Here is a 21723-nt window from a genome sequence, read left to right on the forward strand (position 1 = left end):
GTTACATTTTTAAAAGGAGGTGTGGCACCAAACCCCACCCCAAAACCCAACCATCATTGGTAGATAAGCAAGAAAACATAACAATATTGTTGGGTTTTTGTCTGTAACAAAAGATATGATGTATAGATATTAGTACTTCAAAATATAATATTATATAATAATACTAATAATAATATATACATTATATTACATCTAAATATAAATGAAAGAAATATGGTTGTTTACCATAACCATGTAAAATGTATTTTATGATTTCTATCATATTTTTAAAATACTGGCAACAGCTGCAAACTTTTACCACAAATTTTATGGATTTTCTCCTAACAGTGTAATAAATCATTTAGTGATTATGAAGAAAACCCAAGTAACCACTCTCGGTCCAGTCCAGTCCAGTTCTGGCAGCTCAGCTAATCTATTCGATCAGTAATCATGTCATCGAAATGCTCAGTCATGTCTGCAAGCTGTGACCACCCTGAGTAACGCTCTTATTAAACCTTACGCTAATCAGACGTAATAAATCTACATGTTATTTCCACCTCCTTAATCATGGTAATTGCTGGAAAGCCTGGCCCATCTTGAGAGGAACGTTTGACAGTAATGAGACAGTAAAGTGCAAAGCGCCGCTTTGGATTAGACACTGATAATGACCGCACATATGCAGAAGTGATCTCCACATTGCCACGGTCTCCCATGACCACTCAAGCATCCCATATTAAACGCTACATAATTCTATACTCAATAAATTTCTTAATTCATATATAAATATCTTATTAGCCACTAAATGGTAATTTTCTAAATTATTTTGGGTAAAGACTTTGGTTAAAGTAATATGGAGATACAGTAAGTTACTGTACATCACTGCCACAATCTGTGCTGCTTAGAGCATCAGTATAAGCCTTTTTGACAAAGAAAGAGCTTCAAACTGGTAGAGATCTTCAAAAGATCATCAAAAATACATATTTATGCAGTATCACACTGTCCTTCATTCATAATGCATTTATGCAGTGTTGCTTTCATATATTGGTTCTATGTCAAAACACTCTAGACAAACTTCTTTTACTTTGTAGCCACATCTTTTTGCAGAATCTTGGCACAGGACACGATGTTCTAAAAATACAGGCCCAATCCCAATTCTACCCCTTAGCCCTTCCTCTTACCCCTCGTTTTGCATGTGCACGCCCAGGGGCTGTCCCAATTCTCTTTAGCTTGAAGGCGTAGGGCTAAGGGGAAAGGGTGAATAGCCCATTGAACGAAGAAAATTTCCCAGAATACACCAGCCACAGCGGCAGCATTGCTGAACCCGGAAGTAAGGAGATCCACAAATTAGTATTTTTTGTCATTATTATGAATTTTGATGACAAACAAACACATGTTTTAATATATTCATAACCATGTTTGTGTTTTACCGTCATGCTTTATGATAAAAAAAAGGCCTAAAAAAACAAAAAATAACAAAAAAACCCCACTAAATTTCGCGACCTATAATCCCTAATAATAACTTCTGTACAGCAGTCCCACAACATTCTGACACTCGAATACCCTGTCAGTAATGTCTAGCGACTGTGAATGAGCTTTTTACAGTGTCTGCTATAATGTTAATGTTGTGTTGTGTGTTTACATGGATGAATATGGCCACTGTGTAAATGCACATCTAAATGTACATAATATATGCCTTCAGGGATTTCCTGAAGATAAATACCAAAAAATAGCACAACTGGAATAGCTACAGCAGTCGCGATTGTCTGATCTCATATGAAGCAAGAGCTCTCGATGACATATGATGACGTGTGCAGGTGCTGCAGTGCTGTCCCAATTCTTAGGGGTAAATTTTGAACCCCTCCCCCTTACATGGTTGTAAGGGCCAAGGGGAAGGGGTAGGGGTACAAAAATAGAATTGGGATTGGGTCAAAAGTTATCAAAATATTTTTTCCCCAAAAAAATGCTCTTTTAAGACCTTTTTAGCCACTTTTATCTATTGTCCTTTGTCCCACATTTTAACCAAGTCAGGCTGGTTGGTTTGGTGTGTTCCATACGTGGCCTGTCGTTGGGTTAACGTCGGATCTCATTGGCCAAATTCAGCAAGTCGAATTGGCATTGGAGCATTCAAACTGAGCAAGAAGCACTGCAATTAATCCATTTTCCCCCACCATGTCTTTAAAATATGACTATTAATTTTACCCCAGTATTTTCAATCGAGTTTCTGTGATAGCTTGCTGCTACTGATGACGCTAGAGTTTACACAGTCTTTCATCTCATTTTATGCTTGAACAACTAAATGAATGCTTAAGTCTATTTACTGAATGTATTTGAATAACATTACAGCATCCATGCTGTAAAAGGAACCTTATAAAATTAAAAATAGTCACATTAACCTTTCACCGGAAGTTTACCATTGGCTGAAAAAACACTAGATGTGCATATAGCCCATTCAAGCCAAAAAAAAAACACAAAGAGGCTGCCTGTAATTTTGCTACATTTCTGAAATCTTTGCAAATAATATGGATTATGAGATTATCAGACATACTGTATTTGCATGAGCGATTCCCTCTGTGGAGATTTACTGTAAGAATGGTACTAAAAGCTGCTTTGTTTATGCTTTGTCTGTATGCATTGGAGGTTTGTTTTCCCTTCTCGAATTGAGAAAATAAGACTTCTGCGCCCTACAGAGGCGAAAAGACATGTCATCTTTTGCAAGCGCAGAATGCGCATCTGATTTCAGTCAGCTTTTGTCAATTTGGTGTGTTCACGCACAGCTTTTTAGTCCAGATGCGATCCAATGCAACACGACAACATAACTGGGTTTATAGTTAGTGCTAGTTGTTTGGTGTCGACTTGGTATGTACCTAGTGTGTCCCTTGTACACATTGCATGTCAACTCCCCATGTCGGTTGCCAATAAAGATAAAGAAACTGCAACTAATCATACATTCCTAAATAAATCATCAAGTGATACTGAACAAATTAATTTAGGTCTTTTTGTTTTTAAATAAGTCAATCATGGGATTCTAACTGAAGGAATATGTGATTCAAACCCATCCATTTTTTTCCCAAAAAATGACTCCAAAGATCGATAGGGTTTTTTGGTGCTTTGTGAATATGACAGTTCCACAGAAGTCTTAAGCATCAGATACTTAAAGAACTCAATTATGTCACAGCAAGAATCGCTTTTACAGCAAAATCCTTTTAAGGCAAGCTATTTTACTCGGCGGCCATCTTTGAAACACCTCTTGGGCAGTATGCTCGGGCATTCTGTCTGATTGGACAAAATCTCAAGTTCTCCAAAATTTCTAGCCTAGATTAAGATTAGATTTAATATTAGGTATCACCAATAAAATTTAAACAACAGCTGTCTTTTTAGTTCCATTTCTAAACTTTCAAATCACACAAAATCTGCAGAAACTCATTTCTGGTCCAAGCCCCACCCCCAGAGATTTGTCAGTCTATGTTGATCGCTGATAAGCTCCTGAACGGCATGTTGACCGTTGCACTTTTCCCCATTTATAACTATACGAGTGACATGTCTTGTGTATTATATAGTCTTTGGGTACAGTTAGTAAATGTATTGCAAACCTGCATTCAAATTAAAAAAAAAAAAAAAACACCTATGAGGAAACTAGGCTGTAGTTAAATACGATTATATTAACAAACTGGACAGAAAAACTTTGTTTACCAATGTCCCTTCCACGTCATCTCACAGTGCCTATGTACTATAGGCCAGGGGTGTCTAAACTCAGTTTTTAGTTAGACAAGCTAATCAAGCTCTTACTAGGCCTTTTAGAAACATCCATGCATGTGTGTTGAGGCAAGTTGAAGCTAAAACCAGCATGATATCAGCCCTCCAGGACCAAGTTTGAACCCCTACTAAAGGCAGTACAACGTATTGCCATTAGAGTCAGCAGCACAACACAAGTGTCATATTGCCTTTAGTACATGCCGACCATGACCTCATGAGAAAGACATAGGCAAATAAAAGTGTTTTTACATTTTTGTGGTGCACAAAAGTATTCTTGGAGCTTTGTATGTTTACAGTGAACCACAGAAGGCACAGTCACATTTTTTGACAATGTTTTCGGTTCCTATTCGGGATGTTGAACATCATGATAGATGCAAAATATGGGGGGGTTTTCAGATTTCATCTAAAATATCTTAATTTGTGCTCCAAAGATGAACAGAGGTCTTAGGGGACTGAAACGACATAAGGACGAGTAATTAATAACATAGTTATAATTTTTTGGTTAAACTAATCCTTTAAAGGTGCAGTATGTAAGTTTGACAGCCAGTGGTTGAACTAGGTATTACATTCCTGAATCAAAACAAATGCAAGCGCAGGTTGCCAGATTAAGGAGTAAGTCTGAGGATCGAGCCTAAAGGCTAATTTAAGTCATGCTCTAAATAAAAGCAATGGCATGCAATACAGGAAATATTTTCTTTATCAAAAGGAGTTTTTGATCTAACCAACACCTCAAATTGATATATTAGAAATGATATCTATTTACTGCAGCTGAACAACAGAAGAGCTCAGGTATACCTCATGTGCTTTATTCAGTGTTAAATGCTAATATTGAGAGTTTGAATGCCATTCTATATGATATTTATTGCTATTCTACTGAAAGCAGCAGATAGTCACTGTTCAGAGTGAGTGCATATTCTGGGCTTCTATATTGCTGTATTTAAATTCCTGTCGTGTTTCGTCTGGTTTAAACAGCCCAGTAGTTTATCACTGCAAATCTTGTCATATAACATGTTGTTGGGACACAGGGTTACAATGTATCCTGCTCAACTAACGTTTATCCTCGTAATATTTATATTATTTGCTAATTAGTAACCTCATGTGGAACTCTGAAGCTGCGTCTCATTTTGGAGTCTGCTACTGTCCACCGGAGGTCGCATTTCAGTCAAGGACGCAAGCTTTGAGAGCCTTCCTGAATGAATGAATGAAATGTGCTGTTTTGCAGCAACCCGAGGTGCTGATATATAACTGGCTAAACTGGCAGTGGGCGGTTTAAAAGAACCAAAAAAAGACAGCGTTCTGGCACGGAAAACACATTTTCAAAGCAGAATAACTGACTTCAGCATTGTTTTTCAGATAAACAAGAATGTTCACTTGCATGTTTCTTAAATATCTGCAAACATATTAGGGTGTTTATATGCTTTAGAAGAGTAAAAAACTTACATACAGCACCTTTAAACAAGAAAAGTATTGTATTATTCAGTTACGATAAATGAAACTGTATATTAATAATAAACACTCTTTTAAATGTCTTTATATTTCCTTGAGATAATTGTTCGGGGTTATACAACAAGGCTGTAAAATTGTCCTCCTACAGATGGTCAAAACTGTGTGGCAGAGGAAGAAGAAGAAGTGAACGATTACCGAGTGAAATGTCTGAATAATCTGGCAGCAGCACAGCTGAAGCTTGGACATTTCGATGAGGCGCTGCACACCAGTCAAGATGTGCTGTTTCTGGATCCCCAGAACGTCAAAGCATTGTTCAGGAAAGGAAAGGTATGGGCTGCATGTTATCCAGCAAACTAGACGCTGAAATTAGGAATGTTTGTCTTTCCATTTGGATTGTGCTCAACTGTAAATGTACAATATGTATGCAGCTTTTATCAGACAAGGGCGAGTATGAGGAGGCCATGGAGACCTTGAAGAAGGCTTTGAAACTGGAGCCGTCAACCAAGGTGAGAGAGAGACGTAACCGTATCTCCTGGACACATCTACATTTCACGTGAACTGGCAACAGACAATCCCATTAGCAGCTATTTACAGATCAACCAAGGCCTTTATGAAACACCTGGCCTGACTGCTGCACTGCTGTTATTTATTTTTATTTCCAATTCAAGGCCAACTCGTATTCACTGTGGCTCCGGGGTGAAGTGAGTGCATGAAAGCTGCATTATAACATTTAGGTTTATGATTCTATTAAGCTTTCAATGTTCATTAGCACAAGCACTTTCTAAAATGATTTTAAACGAGCAGCAGAGAATGATTCATTGTTCTCTTCGGGACTGCAGATCCATTTGGCCTAGTTAAGAGACAGACAAAATGGCTGTCCAATTCTAAATATTTTTTAATCTCTTCTGTGTTTTCAACACATTACACAGACCTGTCACGGTTTTTTACAGGTCAATTCCAATTTACTAAACAAACTTAAGGCTAAATGAAAAACAGTCTAGACTAAATAAAACTAAATGAAATGCCATCTAGACTAACTGAAACCAAATGAAAACCCGTTCTGAGAAATTCCAGCAAATTTAAGTCAGCGATATTTTAGTGAACATGCACAAAAGATTTGTTTCTACAAGTAGACTCTTACAATATTAGAGAATAGCTTTTGTACGGTGTAACAATCCACAGCCAAAACTTGTCCCATCATGCCTTTAAGAGTAGTTTGTGTTAAATCCCCAGAGCAGCCACCAAGATTAAGACTGTCTGGAGCCAGTACACTGACAAAGTTAAACACACATACACACAAACACACCTTCCTGTAATAAAGTGAATCAGCACCATACACACCATGGATGTTTATGACATGCTTAAAGCAATAAACAGAACAATCAGCTTCATTCATAACATTGGAGAGAATATAATGGTCCATTCTGTTAAGAATAATAAATAACAAAATGTCATATCTGATCTGCTCTGCTATAGGATTGCAGCTGCAGTTCTTCCATGAAAACCCATGATACATAAATAATTTTTTATGTTTTGTGAGTAGATGTTTTAAGACAATATGTAATATATGATGAATTTATGCCTGCTATATCAAAACGGGCTCAAAATTTATTCTCAGTTTTAAATAACTATATCCTGGGCTACACACTCTGGCCACTTTATTAGGTACATCTTACTTTTACAAGGTTGGTCCCATTTTTGCCTTCAGATCTGCCTTAATCCGCTTATTAAGTGATGCAAAGGTCCAAGTGCTCTAACAACCTATATGGGGAGATGGTCAAATTCATTTTTTTAAAATATTGGTGTCTGTGATGCAGCATGTCCTGATATACGCCATGATTACATAAAAAAATCACTTTAATGTGTGATTTGATTAAAAGTGGTCATGAACTAATATTTTCTCAATTCAAATGAGTAGCGGCTTGGACCCAGAAACAGTATTTCATGCGTGACCACTTAACAGGCGGAGACTTTGGTTTGACATTTTGACATAAAAGCCTCCCAAAGTTGCTTGAGATTTCTTTGCTGCACATCCATGAGATAAATCTCCTATTCCTCTACACCTAAAAGGTGTTTGACTGTCGAATGTCAGTGATCATGGAGGCCATTTTAAAATACTGAACTCATTGGCTGTTTCTCAATTCAAAGTACGCAGAGAACGGACTTGCGTTCTTGTGTAAACCGGTCTTGCTAGGTGTCTTTGGAAGAACGAACCCAGGAGACCGCGAGGACAGAGGACGCATCCTGTGAGAAATGAGATGCTGCGTTCTTCCTGATAACCTTCACGGGTTTTTAATGGAATATTATTTAAACATTACAGCATTCATACAACGATTTACTGTTTTTCCCCTTTTTTAAATATGTGCATTAAAAATAATAAATATACCTCGCACAATACAAGTAAAATAGATTTTCATACAAATTTCAGCAAACAAACACCCTTAATGTGTTTATTCCTTTTTTAAGATGTCCATGGTAATGTTTATATTCACAGTTTCATTTAGGGAAACTCCAGAGGTAAATAAGTTACATCTCAGAACTTTAAAAATAGAACTAAATAAAACGCTTCCCACCCTGGCTTCTGGGACTTCTAGAGCGAGTTTGGTACTCAAGTCTGCATCAGTGCAAGAACACATCCGGGAAGTTTCACGCGTCCTCTGTTCTTGCGGTCTTGAATATTGGAACTGAATTTTGGCAGCTGATGATGACGTTACACGAGAACACGAGGACAAAAGACCGCTGAAGAACGCATACTGAGAAACAGCCATTGTCATATTTGATCTTTGTGACATGGTGTGAAATTCTGCTAGAAGTAGCCTTCATCACATGATACACAATGTAGTTCACATGATCAGTAACAATACTCCAACTGTGGTGTTTAAGGATGATCATTTGGTCTAAGGGGCCCAAAGTGTGACAAGATACTATCCCTCACACCATTATACCAGTCAAAGGCAGGATGAATTCATCCTTTATTGCTGTTTAAAACAAATTCTGACCCTAACGTCTTAATTCCACAGCAGAAATCAAAACTCTATAGACCAGGCAAACTTTTTCTAATCTTCTATATTGTCTAATTTTGTTGAGATGTCAATGAAAATCTCCTTTTCTGTTGCTGTTGCTCATCTGCTTTAAAGTTTGATTTGTTGTGTTTACTTCTCTGTTATAATGAGTGGTTGGTTGAGTTACTGTTGTCTTTCTAGAAGCTCACTACCTGGCCATTCTCTGGCATGAACAAGGCAATTTGACCCACATAACTGCCACTTTCTAGAAATGTTTACTTTTTCAGACCATTCTCTGTTCAGCCGTTACTGCAATCTTCATTCCAGCCTCTCTGGCACCAACAACCATGCTACATTCATGGTCACTTAATGGGATAGTTCACTCAAAACTGAAACTTTGAAAATTGAATACTCATTATTTATTCACCCTTAACTTGTTCCAAAACACAAAATAGAAAATATTTAGAAGAAAGCTGTAAACTTGTAACCATTGACTGCCACAAAATTTGTTTTTCATGCTATGGAAGTCGATAGTTACAGGTTTTCAGCTTGCTTCAAAATATCTTCTTTCAGAAGATAGAAACTGAAGGAAAATAAAAGTTGAGTAAGTATTAATTTTTGGCTAAACTATCTATTAAATCAGCTTTCTCATTTTAGTTCATGGTTTAAATTTCAGCAGATCATCTTGACCAAATCTACAGTACATGCACTGAGGTATTGGCTGACTTGATATGTGCCTTAAAAAGAAGTCAAATGTGTATAAGATATAAAGCATCGACATGCATGCACTCACACATAGAAATACTTAATCAAAGAAAACCCACTAATTGTACCTGGGCCTGCACATGAATGATTTTGTAAGTGGCATCAGGTCCCATCAAGAATGTACTTTGACCATGGTGAAAAGCGAGCATTGTCTAGATAAAACTAAAATATCTGCTGCTCATATAATGACACTCGTCTGGATGGCCAGGCAAAAAGTAAACATTCCTTCAGAAGGGAACTCATTGCAAAATTCAAATTGGGATCACAGAGTCAGAAAAGGCCTGGCTGGGATCGAAAATGTGGTAACATGTGCCATATATCATATGGTCTGAAGTATGGTACACACAAATATATATTGATGGCAGCCACACAGTAAGTGTAATATTCAGACTCGTTCATAAGGAAGCTGCATAGTGTTAAAGTAGAAAATTATATCACATATGAGGCGATTTCAGTCATAAGTAATTCTCGGAAAAGATCAAATCAAGGTCAAACAACTTCACTTGACAGTTTAAAGCTCAACACAAGCAGCTCATTCTCACAACTTACAAACTATACAAAAAGGGTTTCTTAAATTACTAAATATATCCTTTAATTTGGAGTATACCTTTCAGATGAAGTTGTGTTCCTTTTAGAAAGACGACTGACAACCAACCAGAGTAGTTTCCACGTTGCACGTCAATAGGCTTTAATTCGGTGAAATGGCGCTCTCTTTTGGTCAGCGTTGGAAACTGCGTCGGGAGCGCATTATTCCGTAAACAATAAAGTTCAAACCAGGTTAAAAAATTGCTTCTGTTGTGTTGCTTTGAGTCTAAATTTAAGTGCTCATACATGTGTCCATGTTGTATTTTATAGGCTATTCATGCTGAACTTTCCAAACTGGTAAAAAGACAGGCGGGGGAAAATGAGAGCCAGAACTGGCAAGCTAAACCAGCTCGAGTGTTCGGCGAAAACATTGCACCCTTTCTGACACCTCCTCCCAAAAAGAAGCCGTTTGTAAGTGACTGATTACCACCTAGTGAGAGGAATAAGAGTGGTGGAAGAGTCCTTTTAAAATGTGCCAGAGTCCAAGCCCCTCCGTCGTTTGATCTTGTTTCTTACTCTTCCAGGGAATTTCTTGGAAGTTTCTGCTCGGAGCTCTGGTGGTGGCATTGGGCAGTTTAGTCACATCTGTGGTCCTGACCGCACGGAACTAGCTCTGTCGACTGACTTGCAAATTAACTACAAGTCTCACAAACTAACATTCTGCAGAACTGCCAAGGGACGAAGGGAAAAATGCACTGAACTGTTTAAAGAACAGTTTGGGCAGCTCTGCCGGTAGCACACCGACTTAAGCAAAGCAGAATGTACCACAGAGAAAAGGGCCAAGCAAATGCATTCCAAATATCTGCAATAAAAACAGACTATTACCATGTTTGACTTTTTTGCTTTTCTTTTATTGTTTCACATGCGCCATGTTGGAATTTCACTTGAACAAAGTCAAATGTTGCAACTGACCCTGAGCAGGGGGACAGTTGCAACATTCAATAATAATACAATTAATTGTAAAACATCAGGTTAGATTTTATTTGTATTTTTTGGTAAACAGATGTAATTTAGTTAAATTGTAAATGTGTTAACTTGGTCATATAAATACAGACTATTAAAAGAACAAGCAACAACCAATTATCAGGCCTAAAGAAACTGAACAAAAATATTTTTAGTGAAATTCTAGGCTTAACCTTTACTAACTACTTCTTTGAACTTAGACATTAATCAATAATTTATTTTTAATTAAATTGCAGTGAAATTGTGATAAAATTTAATTTGTACACTGTTAATATGGCAAGCTTTTACAGTAAATTAATTTTGTCATGGGGGATTGGGAGATACAGTAGTTTTTTTGCTTAATAGCTATACCTATGTCAAGCTAAGAAAACAGTGCTTTTAATTATGTGAATGAATTAGGTTTCACAAAAACAGATTAGACAGTATGAGGTAATTTCATGGCTGATTTCTCACAGATTAAAGGAGGGTCCAACTGAGAATATGTTTAAATATCATCACTCATTCCTGAATTGAGCAATAAGTCTTGTTGCAACTGCTCCATGTTGCAACCGTCCCCACTCTCCCCAATGAAACTTAATGAATGCTTATGAATTAGTGGTAGTTTATTATGTTTGAAAAAATGCATTTTAATCTATTCAATTTGATTATTGAAATCATAACAAACTTGATTACAGTATTTAAAATAAATCATTCCATTCTTCTTCTTCTTCTTCTTCTTCTTCTTCTTCTTCTTATTATTATTATTATTATTATTATTATTATTAAATGGGATGGGCAAAAATACATTAAAATTTATTTTAAAATAAAAACCAAATACCTCAAATTTATGTGTATCAAATTAAACTACAAAATACAGCAGCCACAACATTTATCAAAATAAAATGCTGTATTTTGTATTTTAAAATTACTACAAAATACTTTTACAAGGGAGCATGACATGTCTTCACCAGGCTTCCATCCATAGACATCTTCGATCAGTCCCTGCACCATTAAATTGACTCAGTGAAGTAAACAATGTTTGACAGCAACTTTGATTTTACTATAGATTTTGTAAAAATTTCATTCAGAAAGTCCAGTCTTGAACATGCTTTAATCACTGTAAAAAAAAAAAAACTATTTAATGCAGAGTTATTTAATGAGCAGATTATAGTACTACACTCAAACACACACACACACACACACACACACACACACACACACACACACATATATATATATATATATATATATATATATATATATATATATATATATATATATATATATATATGTGTGTGTGTGTGTGTGTGTGTGTGTGTGTGTTTAAATATATACAACTATATATACACAACTTAAAGGGGTGGTCCAGAATGTAATTTTAAGGCTTGGTTGTGTTAATAAGATGCAAAGCAATGTGTGCTCATGTTTCACTTGAAGGAAATCATGTTACATTTTTTATAAATTTCACTATCATTATATACAGCTACTCAGCTAACATGAAAACAACTGATATATTTCCTAGTTCCTCTAAAAAAAAGGCCCGCCTTCCAGTGACTCTGATTGGTCATCGTCAAAATGTGCTGCGAATTGCGGATCGGCTCCACGTCACACCCGTACAAGCACGCGTGTTTTGTATAAAGTCAACCTCATGCTCCCTCTCTAAAATAACATCTGACAAGTGTCTGTGACGTGTGAAAATGGGATGTGGCTCCTTTAAGAGAGTGTGTTTGTGCGCCATTGTGTGTGTGTGTGTTCATAGCTGCGTCCCAAATGGCACACTATACACTATGCACTCATGCACTATGTACTTATGCACTTACACACTCATCAGGATAATATATGTATGTAGTGTCATCCCAAATGGCACACTAATGTTTTTTTTACTTAGCGGAAATTCAAACCGTTTCCCTAATGACGTTTGCCAAATCAGTGAAATAAACGACCGAATTATCAGATAATACCTGCCGTGAGTATTGCCGCATTCACCATCGGGAGGCGCTATAATCACTCTAGTAGGAGAATTTTGCTTTCACCATCCAAAATAAATAAACTTATCCAACATGTGCGCCCGATAGCTTCGCCCCTTCCGCCACGTAAGCAAACCTGCGGTCGTTGAGTGCGTGAAGTGTCCATCATTCCACACTTCATTTTACCGGATGAATGAGTGCATCATCCAGGTAATTAAAGTGCACTTATGATTTTTTAGAGTTTTCAGTGTACTTACTATTTATACTACAAAATGGTGTAGAAGAGTGCATAAGTATGCAATTTGGGACGCAGCTCATGTGTGCCTGTGTATACTATGAACTATCTGTAACACAAGAAGCGCATGTGCGCGGGCTGATGTTTATTTTTCTTTTTCTCTCATGCTCGGATTAAGTTATTTTCTGTGGTGACGCTGGTGACAGAATAAAGCACAAAATGTGGGAGGAGACCAGTGTGAGCCTGTATTGAATTTTATTTGCTGCTACACACCAGGGGAGCTCTTGCTGTAACATTTTTTTTTTAAAATCAACTTGTTACACGATGTCTTTCACACATATCTGAAATATGCCTGTGTAAGTAACATTAATCGTTCACATATCTTTTACGAATTCATTATCTGAGATGTTAAACGCATGGAAAAGCTGCCTATAGAGAGAAACAATAGAAAGTCGCGCGCACACATAGAAAGAGAACCTGCACGTGCCTGTGAAGTGTGTGTGTGTGTGTGTGTGTATATAGCAGTTTGACTGATAAATATGGATTTGTAGCTAAATCGTTAGCAGTGGCGAACATCATTTCCCATTGTATGCATCTTTGCTACAGCATACCGTTAAGGCTAGACACTGTACATGTCATGATCAGTTTTAACAAAACACTTACAGGTCGTGGCTCATAGTTCACAGTGTCTGCTTGGAGCAGCTCCTTCTTTAAGGAGGTTTTAACCGAATCCAGCAGTGTGTGCGCAGTAAACAAACCTTTGTGATCTCACAAGGGTCAGAAGTATTTTTTGTAGTCCCCAAAATTCGTTCATTGTAGGCTTTACGAAGCAGACTCTGTAAAAACTAAGGTCTCCCTTAGCATTAAAATGAGCATTTAACATTCAGAGATGTTGTTTATGTTCACACAGCTACATTACACATCAACTAATGTTTATGATATCATAGTGGACCACCCCTTTAATAGCCTGATCTCATGAGAAAAACGTAAGTATTTTACGTTGTCAGTTTAGTGGTTAATTTGCACAAATTCCTACGAGTGCAGGCTTATGAAAATGTACGATTTTAAAAAGGAGGGGTGGCACCAAACCCCACCCCTAACCCCAACCGTCTTTGGGTGAGAAGCAAAAACGTACTAAATTATACGAATTAGTTTGTACGAATTTATACAAATTAGCCACTAAATCAACGAATTGCTGTGAGATTGTGTTGGTTTAATCCACATAAATCTGTAAAAAGTGTAAAGTTAACTTAATCGATTTCTGTTGGGACTACATGAATAAATTGTGTGGAATCTCTTGATTGTGAAAATTGCTACCATCTCTTAAAAGTCTTATACTTCAATTTTTTTTGCAATTGAAATCTTTAGTACTCAATAGAAAATCATGATTTCTGAAAAAAAAAAAAAAAAAAAATCTTCTGTTTTAGTCATTTTCCAATTTTTTTTTTCAGTTGTACTATATATATATATATATATAAACATCTAAAAAAAAGCTATCTGTTCTTGCTGCCATAAAACCTGAGCTTGGAGTTTATGACCAGTCTGTAGCTTGAGTTATTATGAAATATTTTTGTCTCATACTGATTGTCAAAGTTTGTAATTAACTATAAAGAGCACCTGCAGATCAGCTACTGGCATTTTAAATAGCCAATGAAGTTTTATAGGTTTCGCCACTACTTACTTTCCTCTGAACTTATTTAAACTTGCTCCTAAATCGAACTCTGCTATTTGTTTGTTACATTTAATGCATTATTCTCATACATGCTCCAAGCATTGATCAAGCATTGATACATTTTCTGAGAAAAATTAAGAAAGCACCAATCAAAGGCAGCATTTTTATGATGTCATCATTTAGACTTCTTATAAAGTATTTTACAGTATTTTAAAAATACAAAAATATAAGACAAGTATTTTGATACAAAATATTAACCCATTTTCATCAACTCTATCAAATACAAATTACTAAATATTATTTTGTATTTAAAATATGTTTTTTTTTTTTTTTTAAATACTTCATAATCATAAACACTGCCCATCCCAGATTATTATTATTCATGTCTTAGAAGTTCTGGTTATTTAAAACTTCAGTATAATGTATTTATTGCATTTAGCAATCACTAGAGGTTAAAGATACTGTAGGGAAAATAAAGCAATTTCTTCTTAAGGAATTATAAATGCAGAGAAATTGTATTATTGATGGGTCTTCGATTATTTCTTTTTTTACTATGGGGGCCTCAAAGTTAAAAAGCATGAGAATCACTAGACCAGAGTAGGCCTATGCAATTTTCTTCAAAACCACATATACACAGATGAATCATTCACAATAAGACCAAGGGAAGGCATTCAGAAAGAAAATAAGGTCAATTTTGATTTCATGTTGATATTACGTCTGCACCCAGAGACGTGGGACTACATCCGGCCTTGAATACAAACCCACACAATTACTCTGGTTTCCTGGGCATGAGCATTACCCTGTGCTCCTCCACACTACGGTACTCCTGTAAACAAACTGAATGGTGACTCATCTACTGCACAGGGCATCTAATATGGCTGCTGATTAATCTATTGTTGCACAAAGCAGTTGGTGTAACATGCTGGAGGAGGATCACAGACACTGTCGCACGCTGTATCATGATCAACAGCACAGGTGGCCTGTACTCAAATGAATAGCTGAAATGTCAGTTCTGCTTGATATGGTCATTTTTGGTGCAACTATTCGCTTACGTCTGCTGTCACGGGTCACAGATTGGGAGTTTAAATTGTTTTACATTGTTTAAAAAAACAAATAAAAATAAAAATGTTGTTCCAACACAAATCGAATAAGTTAGCTTATTTAGAAATTTAGATTGATTGAACAAAATTAAGTTGTCCCCCTAAAAAACTTGAGAATTGTTTCACAACATATTTTAAGTAGTTTGAACAAGCACAAAAATCACATCAGATGCCAAAAGGAAACTACAAAGGGTACTAATATAAATTCACAGTGTGCTTTAATACTAACATGACAGTAATGTTTATATCCATTCCTATATTTTATTATATTAGTGTCTGGGATACAGCAAGTTCAGAGACTGTAATGATTATTTTGTAAAATATTGACTTTAATGTGTGAAAGTCAGCTACTGAGGTAGGGTTACTCCATTTAAATGAGGCTTGAACCCAGAAATAGGGTTCTAACCTGTATATTCCATACAAAAAAATGAAGAATGTTCAGTGTTCTAAAAGGCTGTAGCTCTCACAGAAGAAAAAATTATTCCAGTTAGCCATAATGTTTCTGGGTTTTCGAAGTAGCCCTGCATAAGCTTTCAGTGGAGGAACAAAAACTTTTCAATTTTCTTTTCAATTTCAATATTAAATGTCATTGTGTTCCGAGGATGAATGGAAATCTTATTGGCTTGAGGATAAGCAATTTATGACAGAATGTATTATTTTTATTTATGCGGAGTGAACGGTCCTTTTAAGACGGGAACTTGACCCCACCTACTGGTGGTTTAGTGTATTTATCTAATGACAGGATTAAATTAGGCTTTGCACAAAAACACTCACCAAAAAAAAAGAAAAAAAATATTATGGAAGTCAGGTTACTAGTTTCCGCCTTCATTAAACTGTGTGTTTAACAAAAGAAAGGTGCGAAAAAATTAAAGTTGCGTAAATGACCATTACATTTTTTTGGGTGAACTATCCCTTTAAACATGTAGGCTAAATGCTAATGTTTCAGAGTCCGGGAAAATACTGCAGTTCAGGCCCCGACTGACAGCAATTACACGGTGTCATTATAGGCTGTTGGTGGCTCAAAAATTCATCAACTTCCTCTTCCTCAAATTAGGCCTATCAGTAGTTATTTTTGTTGGTCATAATCCATACTGTAGGCTTTAGGCCCTACTTTATATCAAAGTTATGATATTGATAAGAATTGTTATTATGGTTCTAGCATTGTTTAACGGCAAATAAAAAGTTCTTGTCATTTTATTTCCATTTTCTTAACTTTGGCAAATAAGATTGCACAGTTGTTTGGTTCATTGTTCACTCTCAGCAAAACAATAATTAAAATTACACGTAAAAATAATGTAACGTTAACTAAAAATATCAATATAAAAACAAAATTCAAGAAGCATGAAAAAAATCATACTTACCCAAGAAAGAAACATTTCTTATCAATTAATCTAAAGTTTAATTAAATTACACAAGTCTATAAAATTGGAATTTTACGCAACTTTAAAATTTGTTTGTAAAACTAAAATTTCCCAGCTAGTCAAACAAATTTCTCGGTGACTTCGAAATCTAATTACGACTTTTGGTTTTCAAAACAACAAAACATTCTAAAAGTGCAAATTACCATTCATATGACCCTTGGAAAAGCAGCATGAACTTAAATCATTCCAAAACAATGATGATACATTCCATGGGGAAAAAACCCGTGACAAACGATCACACTCATTTTTACAAAAGGTGCAAATATCAGTAACATTCCAATATTTGGACTATCATCCCACATCCCAGTTTAACCCTATACCTGACGTCACACCTCACATATCCAATCAGATGTTTGCTGCTTCCTGTGCAGAATGAGATCTCGCGATGCTGTGGTGGAATCATCCAGTGTCCATCATCCAGAGTTCAACGCCAGACAGGGAAGGTAGTTTGTTGGTTCGGCAATAAAATAGCGGCCCTTTGGGTGAGCTAATCTGAAAACTGGACTAACTGATCAAAAATGACGAGTGAGTATATAAACTGATCTCACTTGAGTTATTATAGCAGCATTTAGTTGGACCAACGTTATGAAGCATTTGGGATTGACCGATTCAATTTTAAACTTAATGGTTAACAGTTTAAAGTTACCGTTAGTTAATGAATGCAGCTGTTTTCCACAGAGTTCATCACATCTGAATATGTTATAGGTGCCATTACGTTGTGTACATGTTAGTGTCACCATAATACAGCGCACACACCCCTTTCAGCTTTGACAGAGCTAGTCGTATTAAGTGTATATTGCATTCATTTCTCTTATTAAATCTTTGGAAACAAAAAGGTTGAGATCCATTATGATTAGGCGTTATTAAAATACGTTTTTAGCATATTGTGTGCCATGTGTATGTTAAGCCATGGTATGTTGTTAGTGATAACAATGTTCGAGCAAAGAGGCAAACAGAACACCACCTGTTTTAATCAACACAATATGTAGGCTAGTTGTGGGTCGGTCCAAAATTAAATACTGCTATATTGTTATTCGAATTAAATTATTTTATAAATAAAATCGTTATATTGTGTAACCAATTAGCACTGCATGATATTGAAAAAAGTTTTTGGAACAAAGATATTGGAAAAGACATTGCCATTTTTTTTTCTCTGGAATACATATTGCAAAGGTAGTTAGTCAAAATTATTAGCGCCTCTTTGATTTTTTTTTCCCCTTTTCTAAATATTTCCTAAATGTGTAACAGAGCCAGGACATTTTCACAGTATGTCTGATAATTTCTCTTTCTTTTGATAAAGTCTTTCGTTTAATTTTGACCAGAATAAAAGCAGTTTTTAATAATAATAAAAAAAACCTAATAATTCTGATTTCAACTGTATAGGATAATGTAATATATTGCGATAAAGTTTAACCAAATGACTAACCCTTTTTGTAAAAACTTTAGATTGATTGCAATGATTTTATAGGTGTGAAAAATATTTGAAATAACAATACAATCAAACAATGGAGCAAATTATTAAGTGAAATAATGATTTATGGTTTCCTGTGGACAGTCTAACAGTATTTGTTTACAGATAGTGAAAATTCAAATGTAAATTAATGCCTGTATAGCATATAGTTAAAAGCAATAGTCTTCATAAAGATTTTCAATAAAATTCATCTTTAAATTTAACTTTATGCTCTTAAAAGGTTTATATGGGCACTGGCCTTAAAACCCCTGCAGACAATTAACATTCATTCTACTGTCCATGTCCAGAGAAAATATCTATGCTCAAACATTATATTGTGTAGCCCTACAACCAAAAGTTAAATTTAAGTTTTCAATTAAGTTTAACACAAAATGCTCCTTGAAATATGACCAATACAAATGTAAATGATTTCACAGCATGTTGAATTACAATAACTAATTCCATGTCTTAAAAAAATAAATAAATAAAAATTACACACGTACACAATAATAGAAGCAGTTGGCTACAACTAAAATGTAGTTGTGTGGCCCAAAAAAAAAAAAAAAAAAAAAAGAAGTAAAAACATGTTATGAAGACTAAAAGATATGGTCCAGTCAGAGCAGATAACTTAAACATTATCTTCTTTTAGGGGGAAATCAGCGTGAACTTGCTCGCCAAAAGAATGTCAAAAAACACAGTGATATGCAAAAGGGCAAGAGAAATGACGACGGTTTATCTGCTGCTGCCAGGAAGCAGAGGTAAGCTGTAATGCACGTCTAACTTAAACTAGATACAGTTATGGGAGATTTAACGCCACTTTCATACATTATTTTTCTTTATAGAGATGCAGAAATAATGCAACAGAAGCAAAAGAAAGCCCACGAAAAAGGGGATTCTAAAGCCAAACAGTAGATGTCAACAAACTCTCTGGACAGACCCAAGCCATCTTATTTTTGAATGCCATAAGTCTATAGTGGGGTTTTGGTCTCAATTCAGAAGCCCCTTTGTTGGTACTTTCCATTGTATTGCACCGGTTTAGGTCAATTTACACTTTTACTGTGTACATGTCTCACTTTTCTTGATCAGTATTTACCATGTAAAGAAACAAGAACAAAAGACATATTGGAACCCCATACACTTGCATTTTTAAATCTCATTCCTTATTAATATCAACTTAAAATTTGTTAAATAAATGTCGCTCAAATCAGAGTTTGTTCTAAAGCAGTGTTCTTTGTGCTGCCTAATAAAGACTTCCAGACCTTGGATTTGGATTTAAATGTAAAAGTTTTATTTGTAAATCTGTCACAATAACTACAACATATAAATAATAAAACAAAAACAAAAAACAAACACTGAACCCTGAAGTGATTTGATCATTTGTAGGCAAATGCACAAGTATACATTTGATCAGTGTGCTTTAAAAAAAAAACAAAAACAAGATGCACATGAAACATCCAAAGCTGTATAAAATGGCTTAAAATTTACAATTAATAAAACAAATATAATATATTATAAACTTTTTTTTTCTAATAAAAAGGACTTGATTTCACAAAGTGCAATACTTATTTAAAAAAATTATAGTAAATTGTTAGCTTAACTAAGCACTGACACTAAAATAAAAGACAAGTAAACAAACAAGACTTAAACTCCACAGCAGTTGCTCAGGGTCTTCCTCCGTTTGTGAAGACTCAGCTTGACCTGTGACTCTGACCTCCGGCCCAGTTTAACATGTTTCTTTACTTCTCTGTAATGATGAGGATTCAGAAGACATTAAAAACCTTTAGATTTTAAAGCGTTGTAATAGGGCTTTCTACACTGAGCTTACCCTGGGACAAACACATACTTTTGGAAAGCAAGGAAACTTGGCACAAAAATTAAGCAGTACTTCAATTAATTTTTAATTCAGTTTAATATTCGTTTTATAGCCTATAGCCAGGTGCATCATGGGAAATGGTTATGAGTTAGTTTGTGTTATATTAGTTAGTTAAAATACATGGATTGTTTTGTTAATTACTATGCGTTTATTGGCTTCTGTGATTTAGGGCCAATATTAGGCCTGCCACGATAAGTCACTTTTGTTATTGCAATAATTTCTATGACAATATACCGCGCAAGTATTATTATTGTCATTAAGACCATTTTATAAACAGATTAAAATGTAAACTTGCTGATTATATAACAGCATATAAATAGTCAAACACATTCAAGGGTGAAAAACATGTTTTTTTTTTTTTTAAAGGAAAAAAAAAATAATAATAAAAAAAATCACCTATTACCCTTCAGTGCACCTTATCGGTTCAGTAATAGATGTTAGATAGATAGTAGTAGATGAATAGATGAAAAATAGCTGTTCTTTAGTGACCGCGTCACTGGCTCTCACGATCATCCCTGTTCACCAAGCAATCACAGTTATTTCCATTGAGCAAGTGAACAATGGCCAATCATAAGTGTCAAAGGTCTCACCAGTGCTCAAAAACTAAACGGGATTATATTAGGAAGCATTGTTTGTAGAAAGAGTTGAACCCGTATACCTCCAAAGACGATTAGATGACAGAAGCTGCGCAATCAGCAAAAACTTAGAAGAAATTTCATTTTAAAAAGTTAAATCATGATGGACGATATACATTGCGCCATCATAAATTATTGAAACTGGAAACACTGGAAATAAAAGCTTTCATTCATTTCAGAATTTGAAAAGAAAGCAAAGCGGAAGTTCTTTTAAGCTACATGGCTGTAATAGATTGTTGATTGCTTTGTAAGGTTAGAGCAGTGTTTCTCAACCACGTTACTGGAGGACCACTAGCTCTGCACATTTTCCAGGTCTCCTTAAATCAAACACCTGATTCAGATTAGGGCTGCACGATATATCGTTTCAGCATCGAAATCGCGATGTGCGCATCCGCGATAGTCACATCGCAGGAGGGTGCGATGCAAAAAAATAATAATAATAATAAATTATATATATATTATGGGTGGAGCCGAACCGGAATACGGTATTCGGAAAAGCAGGAATAGAGTGTTTTTACGAATACTTATGTCAAACAATACTTGATAAATTATTTGTATTTGGGAACAAGAAAAACATTATATCAAAAAGCTGCGTTTCCTCATGAGACCGCACTGCATGCCCGCGTGAGTGAGTGAGTGAGTTGTTCAGGAGTCGGTGGGCGGGGTGGGGCCGGGGTAAGGAGACTGAGCAGGCTGCTTCTCTATACAGCAACAGAGAAGGCTTGGCAGAGCGAAAAATACTTTTCTGCATTACTATTTTTGTTTATTTTATCATATTTTATCATACTAAAATAACACGTGACAGAAGTTCACTCAAAAGTGAATGTTCTTTCTGATATTAATTACTAACACTCCCGTCATTCCTACTACTTTCAGAGCATAAATTTTGATATTTTAC

At 35.6% G+C, this 21723-nt stretch overlaps 4 protein-coding genes across 8 annotated transcripts in view; 2 read left to right on the top strand and 2 right to left on the bottom strand.

Annotated features, from left to right (window-relative positions):
• fkbp16 (FKBP prolyl isomerase 16) overlaps nucleotides 1–10359 on the top strand; it is a 95276-nt gene extending 84917 nt beyond the window's left edge. For 2 of the 4 annotated variants that reach the window (XR_015514273.1, XR_015514272.1), the window contains 3 exons: nucleotides 5327–5505; nucleotides 5607–7042; nucleotides 7111–9722. Coding sequence is in view for 2 of the 4 variants with exons in the window: in XM_087291937.1 (XP_087148063.1) it covers nucleotides 5327–5505; nucleotides 5607–5684; nucleotides 9801–9941; nucleotides 10055–10141 (485 nt within the window). In the remaining 2 variants the exon portion in view is untranslated. 4 annotated transcript variants of the gene reach the window in all.
• Nucleotides 1–21723, bottom strand: part of LOC147839744 (uncharacterized) — a 512229-nt gene that overhangs the window by 357634 nt on the left and 132872 nt on the right. The gene's annotated exons all lie outside the window — the stretch shown is intronic.
• On the top strand, nucleotides 17262–19663 carry serf2a (small EDRK-rich factor 2a). Its single transcript, NM_001172661.1, is given in 3 exon segments — nucleotides 17262–17392; nucleotides 18967–19075; nucleotides 19160–19663. Coding segments are annotated over 3 exon segments (186 nt in total). The 5' UTR covers nucleotides 17262–17385; the 3' UTR covers nucleotides 19230–19663.
• Nucleotides 19583–21723, bottom strand: part of rasef2 (RAS and EF-hand domain containing 2) — a 21197-nt gene continuing 19056 nt past the window's right edge. For both annotated transcript variants that reach the window (NM_001089427.1, XM_087292619.1), the window contains 1 exon segment: nucleotides 19583–20061. In NM_001089427.1, the coding sequence (NP_001082896.1) occupies nucleotides 19959–20061 (103 nt within the window). In that variant the 3' untranslated portion in view covers nucleotides 19583–19958.

Source organism: Danio rerio, chromosome 18 (genome assembly GCF_052040795.2).
Source record: "Danio rerio strain M-AB ecotype USA chromosome 18, GRCz13ab, whole genome shotgun sequence".
Lineage (NCBI taxonomy): Eukaryota > Metazoa > Chordata > Actinopteri > Cypriniformes > Danionidae > Danio > Danio rerio.